The sequence below is a fragment of the Tachypleus tridentatus genome, chromosome 7, assembly GCF_004210375.1.
Source record: "Tachypleus tridentatus isolate NWPU-2018 chromosome 7, ASM421037v1, whole genome shotgun sequence".
NCBI lineage: Eukaryota > Metazoa > Arthropoda > Merostomata > Xiphosura > Limulidae > Tachypleus > Tachypleus tridentatus.
The window spans coordinates 1,150,941-1,178,697 of NC_134831.1; the positions used below are offsets into that span (position 1 = coordinate 1,150,941).

The window sequence follows — 27,757 nt, forward strand, 5'->3', positions numbered from 1 at the left end:
AAACAATAACTTAGAAATTCTGTGGTTTATTTAAACAAAATAAAAAAAACTGTACAGTGAAAAAAAAGTATTTTTATTCTTAATTGAATCTAGCCAGAGTTGGACTGGCTTGGTAAATTTACGGACAAATCTTAGTAGATATACTTTATTAAACATTTTGATATTTTATGTACCATATATTTCTATTGTTTATTTTATTTACATAGTAAATAGTAACTATTAATTCTGCAGTATGGGCAACATCCTGGTTTATCTGATAACCATGCATCTTGATAATACCCTGTAGTATGATTTTAATTTCCATTGCAAAAGTCTTTGTTGTTAGGTTTGTGTTGAAAGCACATCATTCTTTCCAGCGTGCTTTCTATATCCATCTAGCATATCAAGATGTTTCCCAGCACACTTTGAACAGTTTGATCACATGGAAGTCAATAAGCACTACATTAAAGTGTGTCTTTTTATGAGATAGCATAAATACCCATTTAACTTTACAGCTGCTTGATGTTATGCTATGGTTGAATAGAAGCCTTATTTGTGAACCTAAACCCTATTAGTCATTTCCAGATGGAGACATTTCATATTTGTGGATTTTCACTTGTTACAACATGCTGCACTCTACTTTCTACATCTGGGGTATGACTTTTTGTAGGTCTTGTTTTAAATGGTTATTAGAACCCATGATGATTTATATTCCTTTCTTTTCTAATGCAGTCAAATACAAAGGATATCCTACCTTGGCAATGTTAAATCCCTGACCTGAACACTTCTTTACAATCTGAATGTGTGAGTATTTTAGGTCAGGGAGGGCTGTTACATAACATTTTCAAAAGCAGTTCTGATTCAATATAACATACTTTTCTCAACAATATAAATTATAATAAATGATGTAGGGCCAAGTGCACTTTTTGTTAGTACTTCGTTCCTACATGAGCTAGGGCCTAGTAAACTGTTATTTCTCTAAGAGGGGATCAAAGGTTGCCTTGAGGCCACTTGTTTTAACTACTCACATTATCATACATACAGTAATGTGTTGTCCATCTGTCAGACAACAGACAATAAAATGCACTCTGTTGGTACATCATGATATATGAACTTCAAAATCAAGAAATAAAAATATTTGTTACTCTTGAAATAGAATACTTCTGGGGATCCTGCAGAAAGTGCATCTAGTTAGTAGCTGTTCTTACATGACCCATGACCACTTTATTACTTTGTGCTTATGCAACTCAGGACTCAGTTAACTTTAAGTGCTTCATTCTTAAATGACTTGGATACTGCTTGTAGTATTTATGAAAATTAAATACAGATATCAGTTAGTAAATTACAACATTATTATTTAAACATTTTATTATACATACAGGTTTTGTAACTTGTTACAAGTTCAACCTTTATCATTTCTTTTATATTAGTTTTTAAAATCCAAGGTAATCATCATCATTCATAAATAAAATTATATAATGTTCCATATATGATATTAGATTAAAATATCAATATATAACTTACAAAGATAGGTATTTATAATTAATATGTTAATGGTTGAATGTAGAATACAACTTTTTTTTTTACACTTTCAAGTAGAAGCAATTGAAAAACACAAAGTTAATTTTTTATGTGAATACTATAATCAGGGTTATACATAATTGTTTATTTCTGATATCTGTAAAACCTGACCTGAGCTACCAACTACAACAGTTGTAAGACTTATGTTAGTACAGTGTTGTTCCAAGCTTCGGCCTGATTAATCCACACCTGTCTACACTGGCTAGCTCATTCAAAACCAAAGTCATTGGTGGCAGTGTACAATTAATACAGTCAGACTGATTGCACACATTCCCTTGTGAAAATACAGGAAATTTGAAATAAAAACCTACGAAAATGGTGGTTCAGGCTGAACTGGTAGCTTACTAAGAACTGTATTAAGTTGTGTTGTTCTTCAGAAAAGGAGTGTGTGTAGCCTACAGGGCCAGGAGAACCTCACCAATAGTTTTAATTTCTTGTAAAGTCATATATTAACATCAATTGTAAATTCCTCTATGAACTGCAATCAGTAACATGTATTAAATGTTACAAACATTAACAGTTAACTCCTAACTTCAAGGATTTCAGATTCAGCCAGTTAATAACAAAAACTATATTTTATTCATTTCAAGACTTCATTAATCTTGGATATTTACAAAAAAACAATATTTCAAGTTCCTTTATAACTTGTTTTTATACTCAACTGTTACACATCCCTGACACAAACTTAATATGTATTGCCACATCTCCTAAGAGATTATCACCAAGTGTTCTATTTCAGGTCCTCACTTAACCAACAAACAAACTAGTTCAGATCAAAGCATCTTTAGTGTTAACTGCTTATAATACAACATACCTTCTCGCTCTACAGCTAACATACCCTTACATTATTTTTACCAGATATGTTCCATGTTAAAGAAAGGATGGCAAATATTAAAACATGTAGCAAGGACCATTTTTAAAGTTTTCATCCATCTTAAAAACTTATATTCTGGCCAGAATTATTTGTATTCTCTTCATTAAATAATTGCACTACAGATAACAAACCACACATTTAACATGGGGCAGAACTAAAATTTCACTTTTTAAGACAGACTTCTTTTAGAAACAGACCGTAAAAAGGATGTACTTTGTAACAACAGACATTTCATAAGGTAATTTATGCTTGTTTTATGTATGTGAAGAGTTATAAATGTAAACATTAGCACAATTTTATTGATGATTTGAAAAACAATTATAAATTAATTATGCAGTCACATACAGCTGATCACAGATGCTCCAGATACCTCCAATCTCACTCAACTACAGTTCTGTGCTTACCCCAACCATGGAAGGCTTTGGTAAATTTGTGAGATTCCTTTCCTTTCAGAGTGAGCATCAACTTCCTGGGACGATCTGGCTGCTTAACTCTCATGTGCTGTACATATACCTAAACAAAGAGAAAAAATCATGACTCAGTACTCGAATAGATGGCTCTTATGTTCTGTACCTATAACTAGACTCAATACTTCGCTACTTAATTCACACATGCTGTACACATAACTGACCAAGACATAAGTTTTGACTAAAGACATGGCTACTTGCCTCACAGATTCTATAAGTATAACTAAACAGAGAGATCAAACATCACTCAATACTTTGCTATTTGACTTTCATGTTCTGTAAGTATAACTAAACAGAGAGATCAAACATGACTCAAGACTAAGCTATTTATTTCTTGCTGTACATATAACTAACCAAAGAGATAAATGGTGACTCAATAAAACACCATGTTACCACAATAAGAGTACCCATCTTTCTTCTTCATGCCACTGTATAACTGAAAATTATTTTTCTTTATGCTTGCATTATTAAAAAAAATTGTTTCTACTTTCCTGATGACTAAAATGAGCAGATGGTTTATTTAATACCTGAATTTCATAAGTTTTCTGACATCTGCAATGTAGACTGAAATAAAATACAAGTTACTTTCTGTGCTCCCTCTGCATATTTGGATCAGCAGGGTTTTGGAAAAAATGTGTCAAGAACTAGAAGCAATTCAAAATCTGACAAGCAAAATCTAGGATTATTTATGATAATTAAAGGCCAATTGGCTGTTTCTTAGCTCAATGTAAATTTAATAAAAGATATTATTACAGAGCAGTAATCTTATTCTATAAGTGTTTCTTGCTTGTTATATTTGTAGCACAGATCCACTCATTTGGAGTGAGCAGCAGTGACTGGAATTTTCTATATTTCATTATCTGTTAGTATTGTTAGCCCTAAGTGCATGGGTGGGGTGTGGGATCAAAGCTTGCATGCCATGATCTTTCACAGAGTGTAAAATTAGAATGATATAATAAAGTTTACTTAGCCCTACACTGGTGATTTAAATTCATAATAGAGAAAAGAATACCAGAGACAATATAAGAAACTGTAGATATGCATTTTGGACATTATGGAAATTCTACAGACAAAAGTACTTTTATTCTTCACATGAATGTTACCTTGCACTTGAAGGTGTTCTCAATACACAAATATGTCATAAGTACACATACAATCATACACATCTGATTGTGTGGATACAGTAAATTTAGAATTATGCTCAACATTCCCTTTCTAATATGGTCCAATGGACTGACCAAATTTAATTAATTACATTCAAATGTGTACTCTCACATGAAACTAATACTCCCATTTCTAGCTTGTTTTTTAAAGAAATTTGTAAACTACCCCTTGTGTAGCATGATAGATATCCCCAGGTAAATAATGCCCTACCTCCTACAACTTTTCACAAAATTACTCCACTGAAAGAAAAATAAACTAATTCTTCATTAAACATAATTGTCTTTGAATTTAATGTGATAACAATAGTAGATTTTTGTCACACTATATGAGATGAAATATGTAATTTGGTGAAAACAAATCCATGTTACTTCAAAAAATGTAAAAGATGCTACTTGACTAGAAAACTTACAATAACACTGGATAATCTTTCTGTTAAGATAGAAATCAATTTGAATTTCTAATTAATACTTAGTTAACACTAACATATAGCATTTGATTTGAAACATTATTTCCTACTTGAGTCCATATACAATCACATGATATGTGCACACAAGTTCACACTTATTTTTCAAATCTATGCTAAAAAGTAGTCTTTGTGTGTGTCAATGTGTCACCACTATAGTTCCAAGAGGAAAGCACCTAGAGACCTGTAACTTTCTTTGCACATACACCAAGAGGATTCTGAGGATGTGCACGTAGTGTTACTTTTACCTAAAAAAAAATTTTGGTCCTGTATTTTGGCCTATAATTTTGCCCTACAACCCTTAAGCCATAGTGAGAATTATGTGCTGCCATGTTTAATAACAGTTTTGTAACAAGAAGTTACAAAAAGAAACATGTATAAAAGTGTTAAAATTTATATGTTTCAATTTAAAAAGGCTCCAGTTCCCTGTCCACCTCAGTTTTCTCCATAAGTATCAACACAACAATCACTCAAAGTATTTATGAAGTAAATACTTAATGGAGAACCAAATTATTTGAACTTTCGTATTGGCTATCAAAAGTACATTAAGAGACAAATACCAAGTAATGCTCGTGATTTTGTTAGTCTAAAACTTCTAATTGGTGATATTAATGGTTGAAAAAATGCTGTATTTTCACTTTCTCCATAATGGATGATTACCATGCTAAACAATTGTCCAACTACACATTTTGAAATACAACTACAGACTGCTAACTGGCAGATGCTGTAGACTGTGGCTAGTACTGGTCAACATGCAAAAGCACCTACAAGATAATCACTCAAACCAAAGCCAGAACCATCGATATATCCTCACCAAACTGCAGCCAATTCTGACAACAAAAGACTTCTGTGTTCATTTCACCTGGCTACTTCTTCTTCATTAAACACCCTACTATCTTTGGCACCTATTTTTTTCTTTTCTTCAAAACTTTAATTCCACAACAGTAGTTTTTGGTAGATTAATGGCTCTTCTTAAGATGGACTAGTTACTGTTACTTTTCATTTAACAAAAATATTTAAGATTCTTATAACTGACATAGAATTTAAATAACTTTCTATTTTCTGTTACAATACTCAGTTTACAGAACTGACCACAAAATATTTGGTAAGATCATGCATTTTTAACATAAAATAAAACAAGAACTCTAGTAGTAGTTTGTGAAACTAACTGCAGTATTGATTGTATTTTAAGCTCTGTTACCAACATCATGGACAAAGCAATTTTCTGCATGAATATTTAAAAAAAAATGTTTTCAATAAAAGTGAAGTTAGAAATGAATAGTTTAAACATAAAATTGATCTTATTGTTTATACCCTATCGACTTACCTGAGCACTTTTGTACGCAAGCTTAATTTCCACCTCACTACACTTCGGGCCTACCCAGATGAACACTTCTCTTCCATTGTCCAAAATCATTATGTCGTCATCCACAAGTTCATCTTGGCAAAAATCAGCACACTTCTCCGAGATGGAGAAATACCCCTTTTCGTTCGAACAGCGAAAAAGTCTTGAATACTGCATGAACTCTGCATCCTGAATAGCACAGATAAAAAATACAAATACTGAGACATGATTGAAATAAAATCTTTGTCAAACAATTTACTGAAGGAAAAAATAACAATAGGTTTTGTTAAGTTGTTTTTAGTTTTCTGAAGAATGAAGTGTATGTCTATGTCTGTGTGTGTACATATGTCAATGGACAATACCTAAAGTTCTTTAATAAAGAAAACAAGAAATTGTTGAATAATAAACACTAAGAAAGCACTCAGTAATTAGTGACACTGCACCTGTTTCAAAAAGAAAACTTTATTTACTAGAACTGGGTCATTACAGAAACTTGGTTTCATCTATTTGTTTTGTCCCTAGATAAAATATTTTTGAATAAGGGCTTTTAAAATTTGTAAAAATATTGCTACTTGTGAGCTCCTCTGTGTACAACGTTATGGTTTGCAGCTGATCTTGGTTATGAGTTGAAGTAAAAAAATATTAAAACATAGCAGTGTTCTCTCCACAAAACAATATCCCATTATATTTATAATAAAAATACATATATATTAGTACAATTCCTGAAACACTTCTAACTTACAGCTTTAAAAAATCACAAGATTGGGTTGGAGGCATACATATCTATTTGAATATTTGTCTAGTAGGTATAATGAGTACTAGAATAGCATTTTCCATAAATTAATCCATTTTAAGTTTGTTTTTCACAAAATTAATATTAATCCTTAATGACTTGATAGTTTATTAAAAACACAAAACCAGGGAGGTTTAAAACTTGAATGTTATTTCACAGAGTAAGAATCTGTCTAATATGTTGTTAAATCAACCATATTTATAGGTTGATAAGCAAAAAAGGTTCAAACGCTTTTGTAATGAAATAATATGTATTACAAACAAAACTGTATCAAAATGCATAGTAAGCCAAATTGGGCAAAGCATTTATTGCTAACCTGATGGAACTTAACACATTTCTGAATTTGTTATGGTACGAGTTTTGGTAACCAGTGAGAGCTAATATATTTTATATTAATATTCTAGACAATTTCTGAAAATATAAACTATACATACATACTGACAATTTTCACAAAGACAAGTCAGTAAGTTATAATTCATTTTGGAATTATTTTCCATCAGGTCACTACTAGATCATAAATCAAATTCACATTACCTTATACTGTTCTCTTATACCATGTGAAAAATCTATAAAGACATATTAAACTACCTTCTCATAATCCTTGGCTCCGCCAAGCCCTACCCAGAAAAAGTTTTCAGGCTCATCAAATTCGTTGATTACTTGTAAGCTGTGTGTGTTCTGGACAGGAAAAGATAACAAAATCTATGTATAATTATCCATGAAAGAAGAGTTTTATAAAGTAATTCAACTGTTAAGTTTGATTAATTTGCAGTAATTAATCTTGCAGACTTCTTCCACGAGATATAATTACAGTTTTTCTAATAATTAACCCCAATCTCTCTGAAATACTACCAGTGAACACTTTGTTACAGGGATAAGGTCCATAATCTTCTGCAATTGCATCTCAACATCCAAAATAAGAGTTTACTTTTCTATTGTTTCTGTTTGTTGAAATTTATGGGCACCTACTTGAGAACTACATGCATTAAGGGAAGAAAGCTAATCAATACTGCCTATTGCCAACTCTTGAACCACTCTTTTACTAATGAATAGTGGGACTGATCACCACATTATATATGCAAAAAACGGCTCGTTTCGGTTGAGAAAATATTTTACATAGAAGAGCGAACAACATTTCGACCTTCTTCGGTGATTGTCAGGTTCACAAAGAAAGAGGTAACTGACCGGAAGCTGACCACATATTTGAAAGGGGGTTGTGTAACTGAGTGTCGGAATGTAGAGGGCAGTGTTAGATGTTTGAATATATAATTTTATTTATTTTATTATATTAATATAGGAATAAAGGCATTCCTTTATATTGGTTTATTTTGGGTTTAAGTTGTTGTATACTGCTGTATACCATATATTCTTGACATCAGCAGACAAATAACCAACATTTGGCAAAAACTAGTAACAAAATATAACATTCCAGTTAATACCAAATTTATTCAAAAACCAGGCACAAAACTGAAGTCAAAACTATGTAAAAACTACACTGACAAACACCACACCAACATTATTTATAAAATACAATGTGATAACTGCTACGACTTCTATATTGGAGAAACAAGTAGAAAAATGGAAACCAGATTCAAAGAACATAAAAAGTCACCTTCACACGTTTTTTGAACACTGCAAGTCAAATAAACACAACATAACCACAGAAAACACTCAAATACTAAATAAAGAAACAAACATAAAAAAATGCAAAATTAAAGACTTACTTATACAACTTAAACCCAAAATAAACCAATATAAAGGAACGCCTTTATACCTATATTAATATAATAAAATAAATAAAATTATATATTCAAACATCTAACACCACCCTCTACATTCCGACACTCAGTTACACAACCCCCTTTCAAACATGTGGTCAGCTTCCGGTCAGTTACGTCTTTCTTTGTGAACCTGATGATGACCGAAGAAGGTCGAAACGTTGTTCGCTCTTCTATGTAAAATATTTTCTCAACCCAAACGAGCCATTTTTTGCATATATATTTCTCTACAAGTGGGTTTTCTCGACATCACTGATCACCACGTTGTAACACCCCCATAGCCAAGAGTAAACATGTTTGATGACAGGTTTCAAACCTGCAACTCACTGATTGCAAGTTCAGTGCCCTACTCACCAGGACCTTTTCTATTGTTTCACTTGTTTATTTTGTGAAACAAACTCCACAGAAGTTAGACTGTTAACAGTTTTATACTTTATAGTTACTCTAAAGAAGATGAAAGTGTTTCTACACATACTTGTGGACTACGTACATAAGGATGTATCAGTAGATTGCTGACATTACTGAAGATTGTTACAAACCAATTTTTACATTAGAGTAACTAAACATTTATTCATATTGATATGTTCTATATCATATGTTATCAGCTGTATATAAAAAATATCCAAATTCTTACAAAATCTAAAGGTTTAAAAGTAACTACTAAATCATTAGGTCATAATAAATACAATTTCATACACACAAAATATGAAAGTGTTCACATACACATACACACACACACACACACAGGGTGTATGAACCCATAGGGAAATAGACATTATATTCCTAAAGTTATATAAACACATTTCTAAATGTCAGTTATAGATATTTCAGGAAAGAAATTACAGTATACCCACAATTAATACATGTATGCCTGTTAATAAATCTGTATACTTTTCCCTATGGATCCAGACTTCTGAGACACCCTGTATATATACATTTGAATAAAGTGTGTGTGTGGATAATAAAACTACATGTAAATACAGTGGCAAAAGAACTGGGTAGGCTGCTATCCACCCTACAATTGGTAGCTAAGGAACAATGTGTCAGTGTTATTAACCCTATACACATTGCAATAGAGAAATGCAAAATATTCATTCTAATGAAAGTTAAGTGACAGTATTCCAAGTAAAAGAATTTTGTTAGATAAGATTAAATTTGATGTTTTAATGGTTTGTGGAAGTAATTAATTTTAGGAAGACCAGGGCTGACAGAAGCTTTAGATAAAAAATGGGTAATAATAACATTATATAATAATGTAACATTGATAACTGAAATCTTTATGGTCCAGCCACACAGCTAAAACACACTTCCTGCTGTGTATGTAACAGTATTAAAGTAAAACCCCTACAGTATTAAACATCTGGTTAGCAATTTTCTCAGCTAGCTTTGCCTCATCTTCATCAGCTTTGCTTCCGATCCACACGTATACAATACCAGAATTGTCTTCCTTGTCAAAAGGAACTTTCAAGATGTAACTAAAGCAAAAAACAAAATAAACAAAAGTAAAAGAGAAACTTTCCACTAACAGAGCTTAAAAATACTAAAATTATCTGGCTGAAAAAATAAAGACATGTATATGGTCACAATATCCTATCTTTTAAAGATGTTTAAATTTGAAAACTTTTACTTCTTGTTCAAATGAACTTTAACCCCACAAGTATTGAAGTAGCCATTTTAAGTGTTATTTTCAAAATTTAATTAACAACTTTATTATCAGTGTATGTAAATAACTTTGGTGTTAAAATATTTATAATTCAAAATTATAGTTATAAAATATCTGAAAATCATGTATACCGACAACATTCCTAAAAAAAAAAAAAAACTGTCATGAGCTTATCATGTTCAAAAACATCATTTTGTTCTTGTTTGCTTTCTGTAATTATCTAGTACAAGAAAGCACCTATTTCAAGAGTCTAACTGCACAAAAGTTCAGTGATTTAACCAATGTGTTTGTAAGGAGCTGATGAATTCATATTTCACTCTCTGACTGCTTGAGACATGTGAATGAATGTAAAGTACAGTTGGATACCTTACTTTGGTAAATCCATACCCAGTTGGCTTGATTTTCAGATGGAGTTCCTTCTTGATTGTATTGCACACTGTTGCTTGGTTCATGTGGGTTATTTTTACCCCTGACTATTGTGCTCTTGGAACCTTACATGTCACTAGGTGCTGTATTTTGCTTACAATAGGTTATGCATGTTTAATTGCATTGGAACACAAGGAATATTCACTTCTTGGAAATTCTAACCTAAAACCTTAACACACTTTTTATGACATAAGTGTACAAATAATTTCCATTGGAAAGGGCTGCTACCCACTTTTCTCAAAAAGTGTTTTAATTTTTTGTGTCATTGCACTACCTACGAAATGCTAAGCAATGTCAAAATGCACTTCTGATAGAATTTGTTCCACCGTGACTATATATACGAGATATAGTTGACACACGACTTAATAATATGTATATTGAAAGTCGTTATAACACATTCAACTCTATCTGTATAAGAAAAATGATATAAGTGCACACGTACAAGATCAGTGTAATACATATCAGGGTGTATACAGAACTTTACATTATAAATTATCTGATTTTTCTATGACATTTTCTAAGTTTTTCCTGACCATTCACATTATATAAGACACACAGATATAGGAGATTATGCTCTGTAAATGATTACTGGCCAGAAAAAACAAACAAACCCAACTTAAACATTTTTCTTCGCCTTACTGTATACATGTTGCATACGAATGAAAATGCCTTATAGTTACCACGCATAATTCAGCAGCATGTGATTAATTATGTTAAATCAGTCAACAATAAACAAGTAATTTGTCTGTTACAGACAGGAAGTGAAACATATCAAACAAAAAAACTCACCAAAAGGCAGAATTAAGGAGAGAAGCATCTGGTTTCACCTAAATAAATTAAATAAAAATTAGTCCACTATAAAAAGGTCACTGGATAAAGAGAATTGTTTATTAAAACATCTATCAGACTGGAGAGGTATGATTAAGATAACAAAATTTCTTTATATTGTTTGGGAAGTTTTAGCAGACTTATCTTCCCGGTTATTGAAGTCTGATGTTCTAAATTCATCATTAATAAATTTCTTTCTTCATGGTTTCAGATTTCTCATCACAGCCATCAGCAATGTTTGGCCATGTCGTTGAGAGTTCAAAATTACTATTCTTTCATCTTTCTGTATTAAAAAACTAGATTCAGCTCAACTGTACATTGAGATGATGCTTTTCCTGTAATCTAGTTGAGCCAAAGCATTTAGTAAAAACAAGAATTCTACCAACCTGTACACATCTTGTACAAATTGGGCTACCGTTGGAACGAAGATGATAAAATTCCACTGATGCCGGAGAATTGTGAGAAGGGGAGGTTTTTCTTTTTCCATGATGAATTATAAATTGTTGGTTAAAATGGGACAAAAACTTCAAGTGTTCTTGTTGCTGTAGAGAAGATTACAATTTACATAACGAGTCTTCTTAATATATATAAGCTCTTGTATCTGAATGTTCATTTATAAAACACGAATCTCAGTAACTAAAAAAAATATTCAGAGGCCTAATCTGCCTCTGATTTCACCAAATGATCTTTTCTTCATTAAAATTCACATTTTGGTGAGGAAAACAAATTTACAAATAACCAATTAGACCAATGAATAACAATAACAAATAATTAGTTGTGATGGTTTGTCACATCATCAAAACTCCTAAGTTAGTTTAGGTTATTAGTAGTGAGTAAAAAAGTACACATCAAAATGAAAAATTAATTAGAAATTGTGAGAATAGTGATTCATACTGTCACTAAGTTTTACAAATACAATTATAAAACATGTAAATGGTAAGTTTGATGAACACAGCTTAATTACAAAACATGTGAATGGCAAGTTTGGGAAGGAAAGAAGAAACAATAAATGACATGGTCTTGAAGTTAGACTGATAATTTATAACTGATTATTGGGTGATACTTTTCTAACCCTTAATAAATGTACAAATGATACTAAAAGTATGAAGATTATATAACTCTACTCTTTCATAGTAGTTTCTTAAAAAGTTTAAGAATAAACTTCCATTTCACATACAAACACAAGTAAATGTATTTTGGATGCAAGATGATAAAGTACACCTACATTTTTAACCCCTTCACAATCAACCTGCACCTATCAGGTGTCGACTGTCCACCTACACATCAAATTTTGTGAATAATATATACTTTTCATCTAAAAATATTTTAGAATTGATAGCTGATCATTATTTAGGATATTTCACAAAAGAAAAAGATTCAAGTTTCATTTCTGCACAGCACCAATGAGTCTCACTTGTAAACAATGCAATTATCTTTTTTTATATATATAATTTTGATGCACATCTAAAGTTATGGATTTATATTTGCTACAAAATATCCTCCCTTATAAATATAATAATTCCAATGTTGTTTTTCCCATGATTTGTGTCCATGGTCAGTGGCTTTATTATAACATGTCTTTGTTAGCAATGTATTATGTTACAACGTGATCTAAGCTACTACTAATAAAACTCAGCTTTGACAACACATAAACCAATGGCAAAACTTAGTGGATTGGAGAGGTTTTGATCTATACATATTTCAAAATATAATAATAAGTGGTTACAGAAGCAATTCATAGTTTGTAAATGTATTAGTTACCTCGAGTACTTGTATGGCAAGCGTAGGAGTTTTAATGCAAAGTTGACAACTCTTAAGAATGAAACACAGATGGGAATTTTTTTCAATTTCTTTTGGCATTCATCTTGCTCTTGTTAAAGTGCTTCTATTAAATGATCTGTGTTTGAAAGTTACAGGAATATTCTTCTATCACAAGACAGCAGATAAGTTAAGTTTACTGAGTATGGTAAGCAGCAGGGAGTTTTTTTTTCATGTGGAAAATGTTAAAAGACAACACATAGAAAAAAAATTATATTGTTATCTTCTGTGAACTATATTTATTAAATATAAATTCATTTCAACCAAGAATACTGTTGGCAAATGCTGATGCCTGATAAAGGTAACAGTGATACCATTCTGACAAGTGAGATCTAACACCACAGATTTGTTTTCTTCCTGATTCACAGTTGGAAGTGGTAACTGCTTAAAATTACAAAATAGAGTACTGAAAGTAACATGTTTATAAGCATCAAATGGTGCATTATAAAAACAAATACTAACAGAATTAAATTACAAGACGAAAAGAAATATTTTTAATACTTCGTCCAAATAATGTCACACAACAAGCTTCAACTTTCATAACCTAATAAAACTAAAAGATACCAAACCCATTTACATAAATTTTATAAGTAGATGCTAAGTACAAAATTTGTATTACATTTTACACATTCTTTTTAAAAACATTTCCACTATGAAACAAAAGAAACTGTGTGGGTGTGACACTTCTTTGTGCAAAAATGTTAACTGAACCTCCCCCCAAAAAAAAGAAAAGAAAAAGGTGATTAAAGTCACTGTAAGGAAATAATAAACATGAACACAGTTTTTACCAGTCAACTTACTTAGGACTTAGAAATAAACCACAAAATTATGTTTTTTCTCTTTGGTGATTCTAACCATTTCATTTATTGCATCATATCTGCATTTGTTGAAGTTGGAACACTAAACTTATTAACTGAAATATATTTTAAAGAAATAAACAATTTTACCTGATGTGTTCTGACCACTTCTAGTTTGTCCCCAAACAATGATTCAAATTTCTTTTGTAAGCTGTGAGAAAGGTTTATTTGGAAATTAAAATACTGAATACATCAAATTTGTTTCAGCATCTTAAAGTCTTTATAAGTAACTCTTAAGTTAACCAACAAGAAATTGTCTATATTTATTCACTGCTTACTTTATATCAAAGTAATCATTTAGTTATAAAAATATTAAAACTAAAAATCATTAAAAACTACAAAGTGCAGTATTATCATTGCATCAGGACCAAAAATTAAAGAAAACAATAGAACAATATCTTGGAGAAGATAGTTTTAAACATCATTATTTCTTGGAGGCGAGAGTTAATAATGTTAAACTTTAATGTACTGTAACATCTTACACAAAGGCTAGAAGAAACAAATGGTAATAAGATTTTTAACAATAAATGAAGTTTCAACTTACTCCAAGGTTACTCTAGACGAGTAGTACAAATCTTTAAGGTTTTAAATATCTGTTCTACCAAATATAATAAAAAGTACATCACATTAACAATGCAGCTTTACCAAACCACCTTCTGATGCTAACCTGTGACTGTCTCAGAACCATAACTAAATGAAAAAATTTCTTACAAACAATGTCCCATTATTTGTCTAAAAGTTAGTAGCTGCTTTTCAACTTTATTGTTTATAACAGTACTGAACCAATAATTTTTATTATAATTATCAAAATACACCCTTTAATAGCCAGTAGCTGTTCTAGCCACACAAATTAAAAATCAATGTTGAGCTGAGATGGGGTCAGTTCTTCAAATACTAGAAAAGAGAACCTTCTCCACATCACTTTGCTGTTTCAACCAGTGTTTAATACAGAGTATCTAAGAGAAAGTTGGATTCCTTTACTATATCTATAAGATCACCATTTGCTGTAATGTTTAGAGTACAGATCATTTACAGGGTTGTATCCTAGCAGTCATTTATAATATTGATGAAATGGTGAAAAAATATTTGTCATAAGATTTGTATTTCATGTTTGGAAGTATTAAACATACTATCAGTTACTCTCTAGTTTTTTTAACATGGTTACCATTAAAATAAGTTCAGTAATACATGAGTCTGAAACCAGCATTCAATGATAAAGTTGGCCTAATTTTACGAGTTACCATTCATTCTACATAGCAGAATAGACTGAAAAGTATAAGGTGTGTAAGAAATTAATGAGAAAACACCTCTGGTTGTTATATAAAATCAATACTACGGTAACAAGAAATATCACTTAAGAAAGAAACAAAACCTACTGATGCTAAAGCATGTTATATCATCCAAAATGGTTTACTGTGCATCTGTTAGTGCTAGTGGGTGACTAACATGTCAGTAACCACATGGAAAAATGTGTATTTGTTAGTAATAGTGAGTGACTAATGTGTCTGTAATCACATGGGAAATTGTACACCTGTTAGTGCTAGTGGGTGACTAACATGTCAGTAACCACATGGAAAAATGTGTATTTGTTAGTAATAGTGAGTGACTAATGTGTCTGTAATCACATGGGAAATTGTACACCTGTTAGTGATAGTGGGTGACTAACATGTCTGTAACCACATGGAGAGTTGTACATCTGTTAGTTATAGTGGGTGACTAATATGTTTGTAACCACATGGAAAGTTGCTCCTACTTCTTATGGATTTTATTCATTTGTAACAAACAGTGTCTTAAAAAAATCAAAATACTGGGGAAAAGTTTCTTGGATTACCTTTTTATAATCCCTAAAGAGATGGTGTATGAAATAACAACAAAAACTTACACAATATTTGAATTTTTACAGAACCATGAAGTAGTTGTTCTTACATTAACACTGGGCAGGAAAGGGATAACACTATCCCTAAAGTAAAAATATATTTAAGTATTAGGACTATTTTAATCATACCTGAAAGTGAATGTCAACCATCCCATATTTGTAGCATCTCTGCCTTGCCAGAAATAAACCACACACTTATAGTCTTCATCCTGCAATTCATGTTCTTCCTCTTCTGTCAGCTCCTCTCCTTCCAGAGGTTCCAAGACCACCCAGTAACGGCAGAGAAACACATAGCAATCCTCACTGTAGAAGTGACCTATACAAAACAATGTCCTACTTACACTCTATTTCTTTTACATAAGAAAACAATAACTTTAGTACCATCTTCAGTATTATGAAGCACTGTAACCTGAAGAACAGTAATTTAAAATAAATTCATTTATTCTTTGTTTTACACGATACACAATTAAAATTTACTGAAATAATCAGAAAGGGATGAACTTAATTTCACCATCATCTTCAGAGATTTGGTTAAGTTTTCTCCAATCCTTACAGCTGTAATGTTCCTTATTCAATATATCCAGCTTTTTATGTTAGCACCTTCATTCTGTCTAGTCCAAGGATGATTCCCTGGCTCCCTTCCCATAATTTTTTCTGTATGTTACCACTTTCTCCAAATTGTTTCACTCTCTTATTACATGACCAAAGTAACATTTGAAATACTATCTAGGTTTCCAATGTGCTCCAAGACGCATCATATATTGGTCCTACTTTAAGTATATGAAATATGTAGCAGACATATTTAACATCACAATTCAAATGCACTGATCTTTTGTTTTGATTGTTTCCTTCAGTGACCATACAACATTACTGAGAAAACCAGACAGTTCACCAACTGTACATACAACTAAGTGATCCAAGTCTATCCCCAATCATCACTGTATTCCTAGCTGCTTCCACCAGTGTTTCATAAAAGGGATCTAAAAAACCTGAAGTATTCTACCATGAAATCACCACCATCTGCCATAACATTTATTGTACTGATGTGATGAGATTATTCAAAGGGTTGTATCCTAATAAGCTTGTATCATTTCTGCTTATTACTACACTGATCATTAAGTCAGGGTCTTATTTAGAATAATATAAAATCTACCCATCATTCATGATGAAACTACCTCTTTCTTTCTACTTCTTCTCTGAGAATCCAATTATATCTAACTTACATCAATCTACCTCTCTCAACAGACTACCCTGTATTCCTTATTTCATTGTGGCTGAAATTCCATGACTTCAAGCCAAACATTTCTGATCCGGGTCTATCAGTCATTGAGTTTTCTTTCAGTTTTGGTTCATTGGAATCATCACTAGTTCTAACTTGTATCATTATGAGTCTCTTCTCCTGTCATTTATCACATATTCAAACAAGAGGTTCTCACCGTCCAATAACAAATTACTATTCTGTTTATGTACTGTCATGGGTAAATTTTTAAAGAGAAATATTGCTTATTAGAACCCCCATTTCCTTCTACACCATGTTCCCACTAACTACACCACTGTCTTACAAACTCAGATAACTCTCTCCCATACTGTCCATTTTATGAATAATCATTCACTGACAGTACCATTCATCAATGCTTTTGTCCCACCACAACACTGGCAGGGATGACTAAAGAATAGGTTGCTCCTACTTGTTGAAGGTGTGACCCAAAAACTCAAGGAAGGCCTGAACGTATTCACTTATGAAGCATTATCATTTTCACCTAACTAATGACTCTTCCACAAGTGACTGTTATCGAACAATTAGAATAATCATACCCAACTAATCTCTCTTCATTGATTACGATAATCTTATCTAAATAATCTCTCTTCTATCACAGGCTATTGTTTCTTAAGAAGGAATATTTTACACAACTACTCTCTCTTCCATTGATCTCTTATTGATTAATTTGGATAATCTTACCAAAATAATATATTTTCCACAAGTGTCTGTTATTAGCTAGTAGGATGTGTGTCTGACAGAAGTACTGTTACCGCTATAAATGATAAAAATGTCTGAAAAAGTCACAAAATCTAGAAGTAACATAAATAATTTTTTTTGTATATAAAGAAATCACAAAAAAATTCTTCCTGGTTTAAAAGCATGCATTGCAAAAAACCTTAAAATTTAAAATTAAAAAAGTTTTATATAAAAGAAATATTAAATTGATCCACAATTATACAGTTTGTTCTTGCTTTTCATAGATAAAACAAAATGTGGTCTTACCTAGAGGTACAAAACAAACATTTGTAATTACAACAAAAATATTTACACAGTAGGAAACAATTTAAATAAACAAATATTAGTTGAGAAAATGAAAATGTGGTACATATGAAACTGCTAAGTTAAAATAAGTTTAAATATAGTGAAAACTGTGTACTATTTAAGGATGGAAGGTGAGTTTTTATGTATTTCTTTTGTAAGAATTTCAGTATCATGCCACATTTTCATTTTCTTGACTTATATTTGTTTATTCAAACTGTTTACTTTTAAGTATATTTTTTGTTCTTGCCTATTTCTTCTTTAGGAAGTTTAACAAATTTCTTTCCTTCTAAAACTAAAGCTTCCATAGCTTCTAGGTCTTCATTCCATTCTTCTACTAACTGAGACTGGAAAATAAGAAAAAAACCATATTACAATACTTACCATAACAGAAAACTAACACGTACCTTTTGTTTTGTAAAACATGATGCCAAAACGTGTATCACATGATAACACTGCCATTAGTAGTTTATTAAACAATTCATAAGTTACAGAAATACATATGCATGTTTAAGATTTGTTGTCAAAATACAACCAGAAAACAAAATCACTATAAATAGAATTACAACTCTGCAGAAGTAATCCATACACCAGTATCATCTTTTTTGTGTTTGTAAAATAGACACTTGAAATAAACATGGGTTCCCAAACTTTTTAGACTTGCAGAGCTTCACATTAGAAAGAAAAAACATTCCAGAGCTTTAATAAAACAATACACTAAAAGTAGAAACATTTGGTCACTAGCACCAGATAAAGTTTACTTCAAACTTTTAGAATATAAATTTATTAAAAATATCAATATTTAAAGAAGAATTTTTACTTATACTTACTTGTTCAAACCTTTCTGCTTGCAAAATTTATATAAGTAAAAGTACAGTGTACTTGTTTATTTATTAGTGGCTTGGATGGACTTGCTTTTGTTCACAAAGTAGTTCAGTATTTGGAGTTATGGTTGTTATCTGTAAACGCAAATCATCTTCAATATTTAGTCTGTTTCTAAATTTGGTCTTTGTAGCTGTATACAGTAAATATGTTTGCTTACAAAGATGTGTTGTTGGAAAACACATCAAAAATTTCAAAGCTCTCTTACTTATTTCAGGGTTATTCCATGGCAATTTGAATCCAAATTGTATAATTCCTTCCTGTTGAAATTTTGTTTTTAGTGTGTAATCAGTTGAAATTTCTACAATCTGTTCTTTTGCTTTCAAAGACAAATTGTTGGTATTTGCAGAGTCAATAAAGGGATTTTGAATCCACAGTAATTTTTCTAAATGAGGAGGGAAGTGCTCCCCAATAGTTGTACACAAATCAGATATGTGCTGTAAGACTGAAACTTTTGCACCTTCACTTAAGGAAATTTTGTTCATAAAAAAAACAAAACACACACACACAAAGAATATTGAGATCTTCAAAGTAATCAAGTTCTTCCATAAATACACATTCACCCCAAAGTTTTAGTTTACGTTGAAGCACTTCAATTTTACTCTGAGCTTTAAAATGTGTTATCCTGGTACCTTGCATTGTAACATTCACTTCATTTAGATAGGCAGATATGTCCGAAAGGTAACCCACTTATTAACACTCTAAAATTTCCTTATGGAGCCCCAGATAACTATGGCAGAGCCCAAGGGCTCTGTGCAGCATAGTTTGAAATCCATGACCTAGAAGATCATGCAAGCAAAAAAACAAAACTGAGTTCTCTTACTACACAGACAGATCCAATGGGAGTGAGGTTTAAGATGTTAATATGCAGATCTGTTAGTTAATTCACTTAAAAACTAATTTTGTCACAAAAAATTCCTCACTGTTTTCAGATTTAAATGCATCCTTTCTTTTATAAGTCTGATTAAATTCAAGGTTGTTAGAATATAAAACATTTTTCTAATACAATTAAGATAAAATTCTGATCAGCTCTTACAGCTTCTTCCTTGCTCATGGGTGGCTGCCGTGGCATGAAGAGGGCAGACAGGTCAACTTTGGTCTCTTGTGTTGACATCCACTTCTAAGAGGATAGAGGTAAAAAAAAGTTTTGTAAGCCAAGTACTTACACAAACACACACATATACAGACATGTGAAAAAAGTTAGGACACCCTATGAAAGCCTGTGTATTTTTGGATATATAGATATTTAATCTCAATTTTAACAATACCGAGATATTACAGGAATATAACTAAACAATTAAAACTGAAGAAAAGACTTTAAGATCTTCTGTAAATGTAATTCTACAAAAATGCATATTCTAACTGAGGAAAAAGCTAGGACACCCCCACATTTATTCCCACTTAAAATGGCTCAACTCACACACAGATGTTTCACACCAGGTGAAATAACTGCAGTGAGACGCTTCTTGTAGCCATCTACCAGTCTCTGACATCGGTCTGAAGAAAGTTTGACCCACTCCTCAATGCAGAATTCTTTCAGCTGTGAGATGTTTGAGGGGTTTCTTGTATGCCCAACCCATTTCAAGTCACCCCACAGCATCTCAATGGGATTAAGATCTGGGCTTTGACTTGGCCATTCCTGGACTCTCCAGTTCTTAGTTTTCAGCCAGTCCTTCATGAATTTACTGGTATGTTTTTGGTCATTGTCGTGTTGCAGGATCCATTTCCGCTTCAACTTTAATTTTCGTACAGATGGTCTCGCATGATCCTTAAGCACCCTCTGATACACAGTAGAATTCATGGTGGATTCTATAATTGTGAGCTGTCCAGGTCCTGCTGCAGCAAAACAGCCCCAAACCATGACACTTCCACCTCCATGCTTCACAGTTGGTATGAGGTTCTTTTCCTGGAATGCAGTATTTGGTTTATGCCAAACATGTCCTCTGTTTTGGTGTCCAAATAATTTAATTTTTGACTCATCTATCCAAAGAACATTATTCCAGAAGTCCTGGTCTTTGTCTATATTCTCTCTAGCAAATTTCAGTCTGGCCTTGATGTTTCTCTTAGAGAGCAAAGGTTTCCTCCTTGCACACCTCCCATGCAAGTTAAACTTGTGCAGTCTCTTTCTGATTGTAGAGGCATGCACTTTCACATCAACAGTAGCCAGAGCCTGCTGTAGGTCCTGTGATGACATGTTAGGGTGTTTGGAGACCTCTTTTAGTATCTTGCAGTCTGCTCTCGGGGTGAACTTGCTTGGACGACCAAACCTGGGCATGTTGGCAGTTGTTTTGAAAGCCCTCCACTTGTTGACTATTTTCTGGACAGTGGAATGGCTGATTTCAAAATCTTTTTAAATCCCTTACTAATTTTCTACTACAATTTTCTTTCTGAAGGCCTCAGAACAGCTCTTTTGTTCTCATCATGGTGCTCACTCTCACTTCAAGAGTCAGAAGCACACCAAACTAAATGTCTGAGGTTTAAATAGGGCAAGCCTCATTCAAAATGCTGAGTAACGATCTTCTAATCATGTGCACCTGGTGTGATACACCTGTGTGTGAGTTGAGCCATTTTAAGTGGGAATAAATGTGGGGGTGTCCTAACTTTTTCCTCAGTAAGAATATGCATTTTTGTAGAATTACATTTACAGAAGATCTTGAAAAGTCTTTTCTTCAGTTTTAATTGTTTAGTTATATTCCTATAATCTCTCGGTATCGCTAAAATTGAGATTAAATATCTATATATCCAAAAATGTTACAAAAATACACAGGCTTTCATAGGGTGTCCTGACTTTTTCACACACACACACATGCTCAACAACAATAAAAAATATCCAGTAATTCAAACTGAAACATCATTAAACATGCTTACAAAAGTTCCTGAACTCCATCTTCTATGGCACATATCATCTGTATTAAGTCTTAAATTTAATAAGTGTCATTACTTACAAGAGAGAAGAGTGTTATACACATGGTGCTAGTCCAAGGTTTGTGTACTGGAGAGATGGGTGGTTTATAGGTTAATATTATTGGATGTGTTGTTTGAAAGAATTCTGGATATGTATGTATACACTTGTATTTAATTTTTACACTTAAAGAGGGTGCCCTTGCATTTTTGGTTTCATATGCACTTTTAGAACTAACCTAATCTGGCAAAAAATACTGAAATACTATTGGAACCATGGTAAAAGTATACTGCTCAAAAAAATTAAAGGAACATGTTCATATTTCAGAACATTTTTGTCATAACTAAATTTGTGTGAAAAACATATCCTTTCATATACAAGTGTATTTTTTCAAGCTTGCAAGTGAACTTTGAAGCAATTCAAACAAAATTCACCTCACTAAAGGAAAATACAACAAAGAACCCTATTTAAGGCTTGTTACATGAAACTTTTGCAGCTTGTTTTGTCAGTGTGTACCTTTTTGTGTATTCAAGCAGTCAGGTGCCATCCAATACAGAACGAGGTGGCCAGGGCAGTCCAGATGCTGGAGGATGGCCAGACCCAAAGGAGGTGTCACCAAGTGTCATCAACTGACTTTGGCAACACTACAAGGAGATGAACTCTTATGGTAGAAGACCAGATCAAGGCCATCATCTCTGCACAACAGCCAGAGAGGATCGCTACATCATGGTCACTGCAAAATGACCTTCAGCATTCCACTGGAACCCACGTATTGACCCAAACAGTTTGCAATCGTCTGCACAAAGAACGCCTTAAAGCCAGACGGTCTGCAAGAGGCATAATTCTGACAGCACAACACCGTGCTGTCAGGTTGGAGTTTGCTCGTCAGCACCTGGACTGGGAACTTCGTCAATGGGTCACTGTACTGTGAACAGACAAGAGCAGGATTACTATGTCTTGTGATGGACGTGCGAGTGTGTGGAGATGCCAAAAAGAGAAATTTTCCGCCTGTAACATTGTAAAGGTCGATGCTTATGGAGGAGGTTCTTTAATGGCCTGGGCAGGCATATGCTTGGGTGGACACATGGACTTACTCATACTCGACAGGGATGCTCTGAATGCATGACGATATAGAGACGAAATTCTGGAACCCATTGTGAGGCCTTTTGCCAGTGCTGTTGGCAATGGGTTCATTTCCATGCAGGTTAATGTGCGAGCCCATGTTGCCAGACTGTGTATGGACTTCCTTGATGAGGAAGGAATAGAGACTTCTGAGTGGCCTGCCAAATTTCCAGATTTCAATCCAGTTGAACACTGTTGGGATATGTTGTCGAGGCATGTTAGTGAATGCCATCACCCTCCTCAAAATGTACAGGAACTCCGACAAGCCCTGGTAGACGAGTGGGCTGCCATACCCCAAGATCACATCAATAGACTGATTCGAAGTGTGCCAAATCGGTGTCACAGCCTGTTGTGGAAGTCACACTAGATATTGAATGTTTCAAAAATTTCTTGAATAAATGCATGTACACTGTTTAATGTATTGTTTCATATGGGATATCAGTTTTGGTGATATTGGTGATTTTTAAAAATTTTACTTCTCAATATTTTGCCATTCATCACACCTTAAAAAATGGATACAGATGGAACTAAAATGAGGCAAATTACCTAAAAAAATAAAACTATCATCACATTTTGAACACTAAGATAAAGTATAAGAAAATGTACTTGTTCCTTTAATTCTTTTTAGCAATTTATAATTAAGAATCCAAATCACAACACAGTGTGTGATGGGTCACGGTGTTTGTGTAAACTGATTAATAACATTAATAACTTCCAGTGAGCAACCAGACAAATTTAGCTTAATTTGTATATTAGATTTTGGTTCAGATTTTCATATATACATAACCAGCTTATGTCTCAAATTCTTTATTATTTCTGATACATAACTGTGTATGTGATATTTAGATCATTACATTTATTCAACACTGGATGACACAAAAAAGTTCAAATGTTTAAGACAGACTCAAAACTTGAGCACTTTCAAATAGTTCACTATTCATCTTCAGGAAAATAGATTATGGTGGTGAGCTATTCAAAAGTATTTCAGTTTTGGGTCACTTTTAAAAGCTGTTACAACGTTGTCCAAGAATTAGTAGCCAATCTTAGCTGTGTTAAATCAGTTTTTCCCATGAGACATATTTGAATATGAAAACCATTCATAAATGTGTAAGACATATATAATAATATTATTAACCAGTGCATACATATCTCATATACTTTTCAAGTTACATATACATACCTGTAAGTCTGCACCAGTTCTCTGCACTGAAGCTGCAGAGCGGGTAAAGTCCACAGCAATAACATCATCCCATCCCTGGAACTTTGACTTAAACACCTGGGGTTCTGTCCTGATGACAGAGAAGGGAATTTGAGAAGATATTACATGTAATATGATATGTGTAATGAAGAAAAATCTTTAAATCTAAATAAGGTTATTCAACACTTTCCATAAACTTTGTTTATGTAAGCCCAATAACATACATATCTTTACAACATAAAAAAAAGTATTTTGCACCAGAAAAACAAATAGAAAAATTAAGGAATTAAAAACTTGCTAATATGGACCATACAATAAGTGAGGAAACAAGACTGGAAATACTGTACACATTATTTACTCAAACTACAAACCTCTATTTTTGTCCCCATGCTATTACCTAGAATTACATTTGATGGAGTCAAAATGGGAATTTGTAGTTTGAATAAATAATGTCTACAGTAGCTATAGCCTTCTTTGTTTGCACTCTCTCTTTTGAATAAATAATGTCTACAGTAGCTTTAGCCTTCTTTGTTTGCACTCTCTCTTTTGAATAAATAATGTCAACAGTAGCTATAACCTTCTTTGTTTGCTCTCTCTCTTTTGAACAAATAATGTCTACAGTAGCTACAGCCTTCTTTGTTTGCTCTCTCTCTTTTGAATAAATAATGTCTACAGTGGCTATAGCCTTCTTTGTTTGCTCTCTCTCTCTCTCTCTTTTTCTGCTATCATCACTTGCAAGTGTTTAAATTAACAATGTTTTATTTATCTTGTTAGCTAGCTTTCTCTATGCTCTTTCTCCAGTAATACAGTGGTATGTCTGAGGACTTACAATGCTAGAAATCAAATTTTTGATACCCATGGTGGGCAGAGCACAGATAAGCCCATTGTGAACAAATTTTCTATGCTAACTGTGGGAATATAATTACTTGCCATGGTAACTAGCTGCTATGGTTCATGATGATTTATTGTAGCTAATGACTATTTGACTACTAGCAGGTTTTTAAATTTCCAGCTTTTTAAATCTTGTTTGAAGGCTTTTTTTTATGCTCAACTAGAAGAAAGGAATACTTAATATAGTAGCAAACTTTATATATTGTAACATAGCTAGTACCTAGCTATCATGGTTTGTGATTCTTTACTGTATATATTGAGTATCTGATGCCATTAGTTTGAGATATAAGAGGATAAGTTGCAGCTGGAGATTGTAATGGAGATTGGTTTGAGAATATATTGAGCATTTACAGGTTCTTTGTAATAAATTCTCTATACATAATGCTTAGCAAAGGGCAAATATAAGCCTATACTAAAGACACAACCCCTATTTTGTGTGTATAAAATTTTACAAGTAGAAAAGCAGCTTTTTCAAATAAATCACTTTAAATAAACCTTTGTGTCAACTTAAGTAATTATTCTACAAATGTGTGTAATAAAATTTAATATTATGTGTACAGATTATTTTTTACTCCTTCACTTCATACTTAATATAGGAGTTAGATCCCTAAAGACAATGGAACCATAGTGTACAAAGCCCTGAGTATCTACATGTAACAGTTATCTAATGTTTATCTATTACTGGCTGGTAATAACAGCATCATTTACACAATAATTATCGTGTTTCTGGGTTATGTAAAACATAGAAAAAACAAATTGCCTTTTCAATGCTCCTACAACCTTCTTATTTAGTGTTCTAATAAAGGCTTAGGTGAAATATACCAAGTTTCTTTTCCTTGTAAGCCTAACATTTTTATGTGTACAGCCTTAGCAGTAAAAGTGTTGTTGAACTGAATCATTACTATTTAAGGTGTTTTTTGCCCAAACATTCTATTAGGATTTTGAGTAATTCCTTGCAATTTCTATTATTAATAATTATCATATTCACAATAAACCAGTAGCTATATGCTAAGCCTTTAGTACCAAGTAATGTTCACATTATTCATTCTATCAAACAATAGTAAATGTGGATACAAACTAAATTATTGTGAAAAACTGAATAAAACTAAAAGTTCTACCACTATTTGTTATCATAATATGATAATTTACATATAATATAACATCTAAATTATTTGCATCTATAAGTGTTAAATTATAAAACATAATGTCACAGAAGTCTCCAATCAAAAGATCATGCTTTGCCCGAATTTGGTTTTGTATTGCGTAACATAACAAATCACATTATTCTACACTTATTTAATTCATTGTTGGTAAGCTACTCAGAATTATGTATTTCTTTTATATTAATTCTTATTTCACTTTAGATGTTGGTTCCCAGGTGGAGAGGTTAGAGCTGTTTAGTTCACATAAAATTAGGAGAGCTTATTTCACTTTAAGCTGGTAATTATGTGTTATCATTGAAAAAAACCCCATAAAAACACAGTTGACAAATATATTAAGTTGTTAAACTTGTTTTTTTATACAAACTCTGCATCACACAGGAAACAATTAATACTAATAAAAAAATCATGATTGTTAAATAACAACAAATTAGAAAGTTAACATTGTGATTTACAAGTGAGAAGGAAAAGAATTAGAAGAAATGATTCATTATGTTAATCACACCTACCCTTCAAGAACTCTTGTTACTAAAGCATGTTCTGGTCTCTGTAACATGTTACGTAACTCCTGGGACAACTTCACAGCAGCAGCTCTAACCAGACGTGTCGAATTCTTTCCAAGCCTTCAGAAAAAAAATAAAAAATTAAAGCACTGTTTCTACTCCTAAGCATCAAGCACTGATCACTAATATCTCTAACCCTAAACATGAAGAACTAATTGTTACTTCTTTTCACACTAAATAACAATACATCTTGAACATGAAAGGTACAAATAAGATCTATAAAACATACCAAGTCAAAACAAAACAAAGAAAAAAAAAGTGAAATTAGTAGAATTAAAATAAATTCAGAAAATAGTCACTTTAACCTAACCACATTTTTCCATAACAAATTAGTAAGAAACATTAAGATTAAAATTAAGACACCTACAACACTCATCATAAGTTAACCTTCTCTATTTTGACTTGGTAATTTTGACCAACCTTGTAACTTCCACCACATAACAGATGTATACACACTATGATTTTGAACTTACAAATTTACCAACCTTTAAATAAAACTTACAAAACTGTTGTACACAAAATGTTTTTTTTTGTTTTTTTAAGAAGTATTTTTATTAAAACTTTGTGTATAAATTTGTGGAATCAGTCTGAGTGTAAGGTTGTTTTCATACTAAGAATTAAAATACTTTTCAACTTACTATTTCAGTGTTTCATTTGTATAACCTCTAGGATGCCCTAAATGAAGTTTTTTTTTAATTAAAATTTATATTCTGATACCTTCTTTACCTTAACACCAAGTCTAAATCATCCATGTGTAGTAAAATGAAACTTTGAAATAAATTGAACAATAACTTTTTCTTCTTCTTTGAAGATGTTATATTGCTGGTT

General features: G+C 32.2%; 1 protein-coding gene across 2 annotated transcripts in view; it reads right to left on the reverse strand.

Annotated features, from left to right (window-relative positions):
* Positions 1 to 1,329: 1,329 nt before the first annotated feature.
* The window catches only part of fliI (FLII actin remodeling protein), a 60,500-nt gene continuing 34,072 nt past the window's right edge, over positions 1,330 to 27,757 (reverse strand). For both annotated transcript variants that reach the window (XM_076509883.1, XM_076509885.1), the window contains 12 exons: positions 26,876 to 26,989; positions 24,298 to 24,406; positions 20,130 to 20,213; positions 18,462 to 18,558; positions 16,042 to 16,228; positions 14,127 to 14,187; positions 11,748 to 11,903; positions 11,323 to 11,360; positions 9,793 to 9,919; positions 7,255 to 7,344; positions 5,856 to 6,062; positions 1,330 to 2,947 (listed from right to left, as the gene is read on the reverse strand). In XM_076509883.1, the coding sequence (XP_076365998.1) occupies positions 2,813 to 2,947; positions 5,856 to 6,062; positions 7,255 to 7,344; positions 9,793 to 9,919; positions 11,323 to 11,360; positions 11,748 to 11,903; positions 14,127 to 14,187; positions 16,042 to 16,228; positions 18,462 to 18,558; positions 20,130 to 20,213; positions 24,298 to 24,406; positions 26,876 to 26,989 (1,405 nt within the window). In that variant the 3' untranslated portion in view covers positions 1,330 to 2,812. The remainder of the gene's footprint in view (positions 2,948 to 5,855; positions 6,063 to 7,254; positions 7,345 to 9,792; positions 9,920 to 11,322; positions 11,361 to 11,747; positions 11,904 to 14,126; positions 14,188 to 16,041; positions 16,229 to 18,461; positions 18,559 to 20,129; positions 20,214 to 24,297; positions 24,407 to 26,875; positions 26,990 to 27,757) is intronic.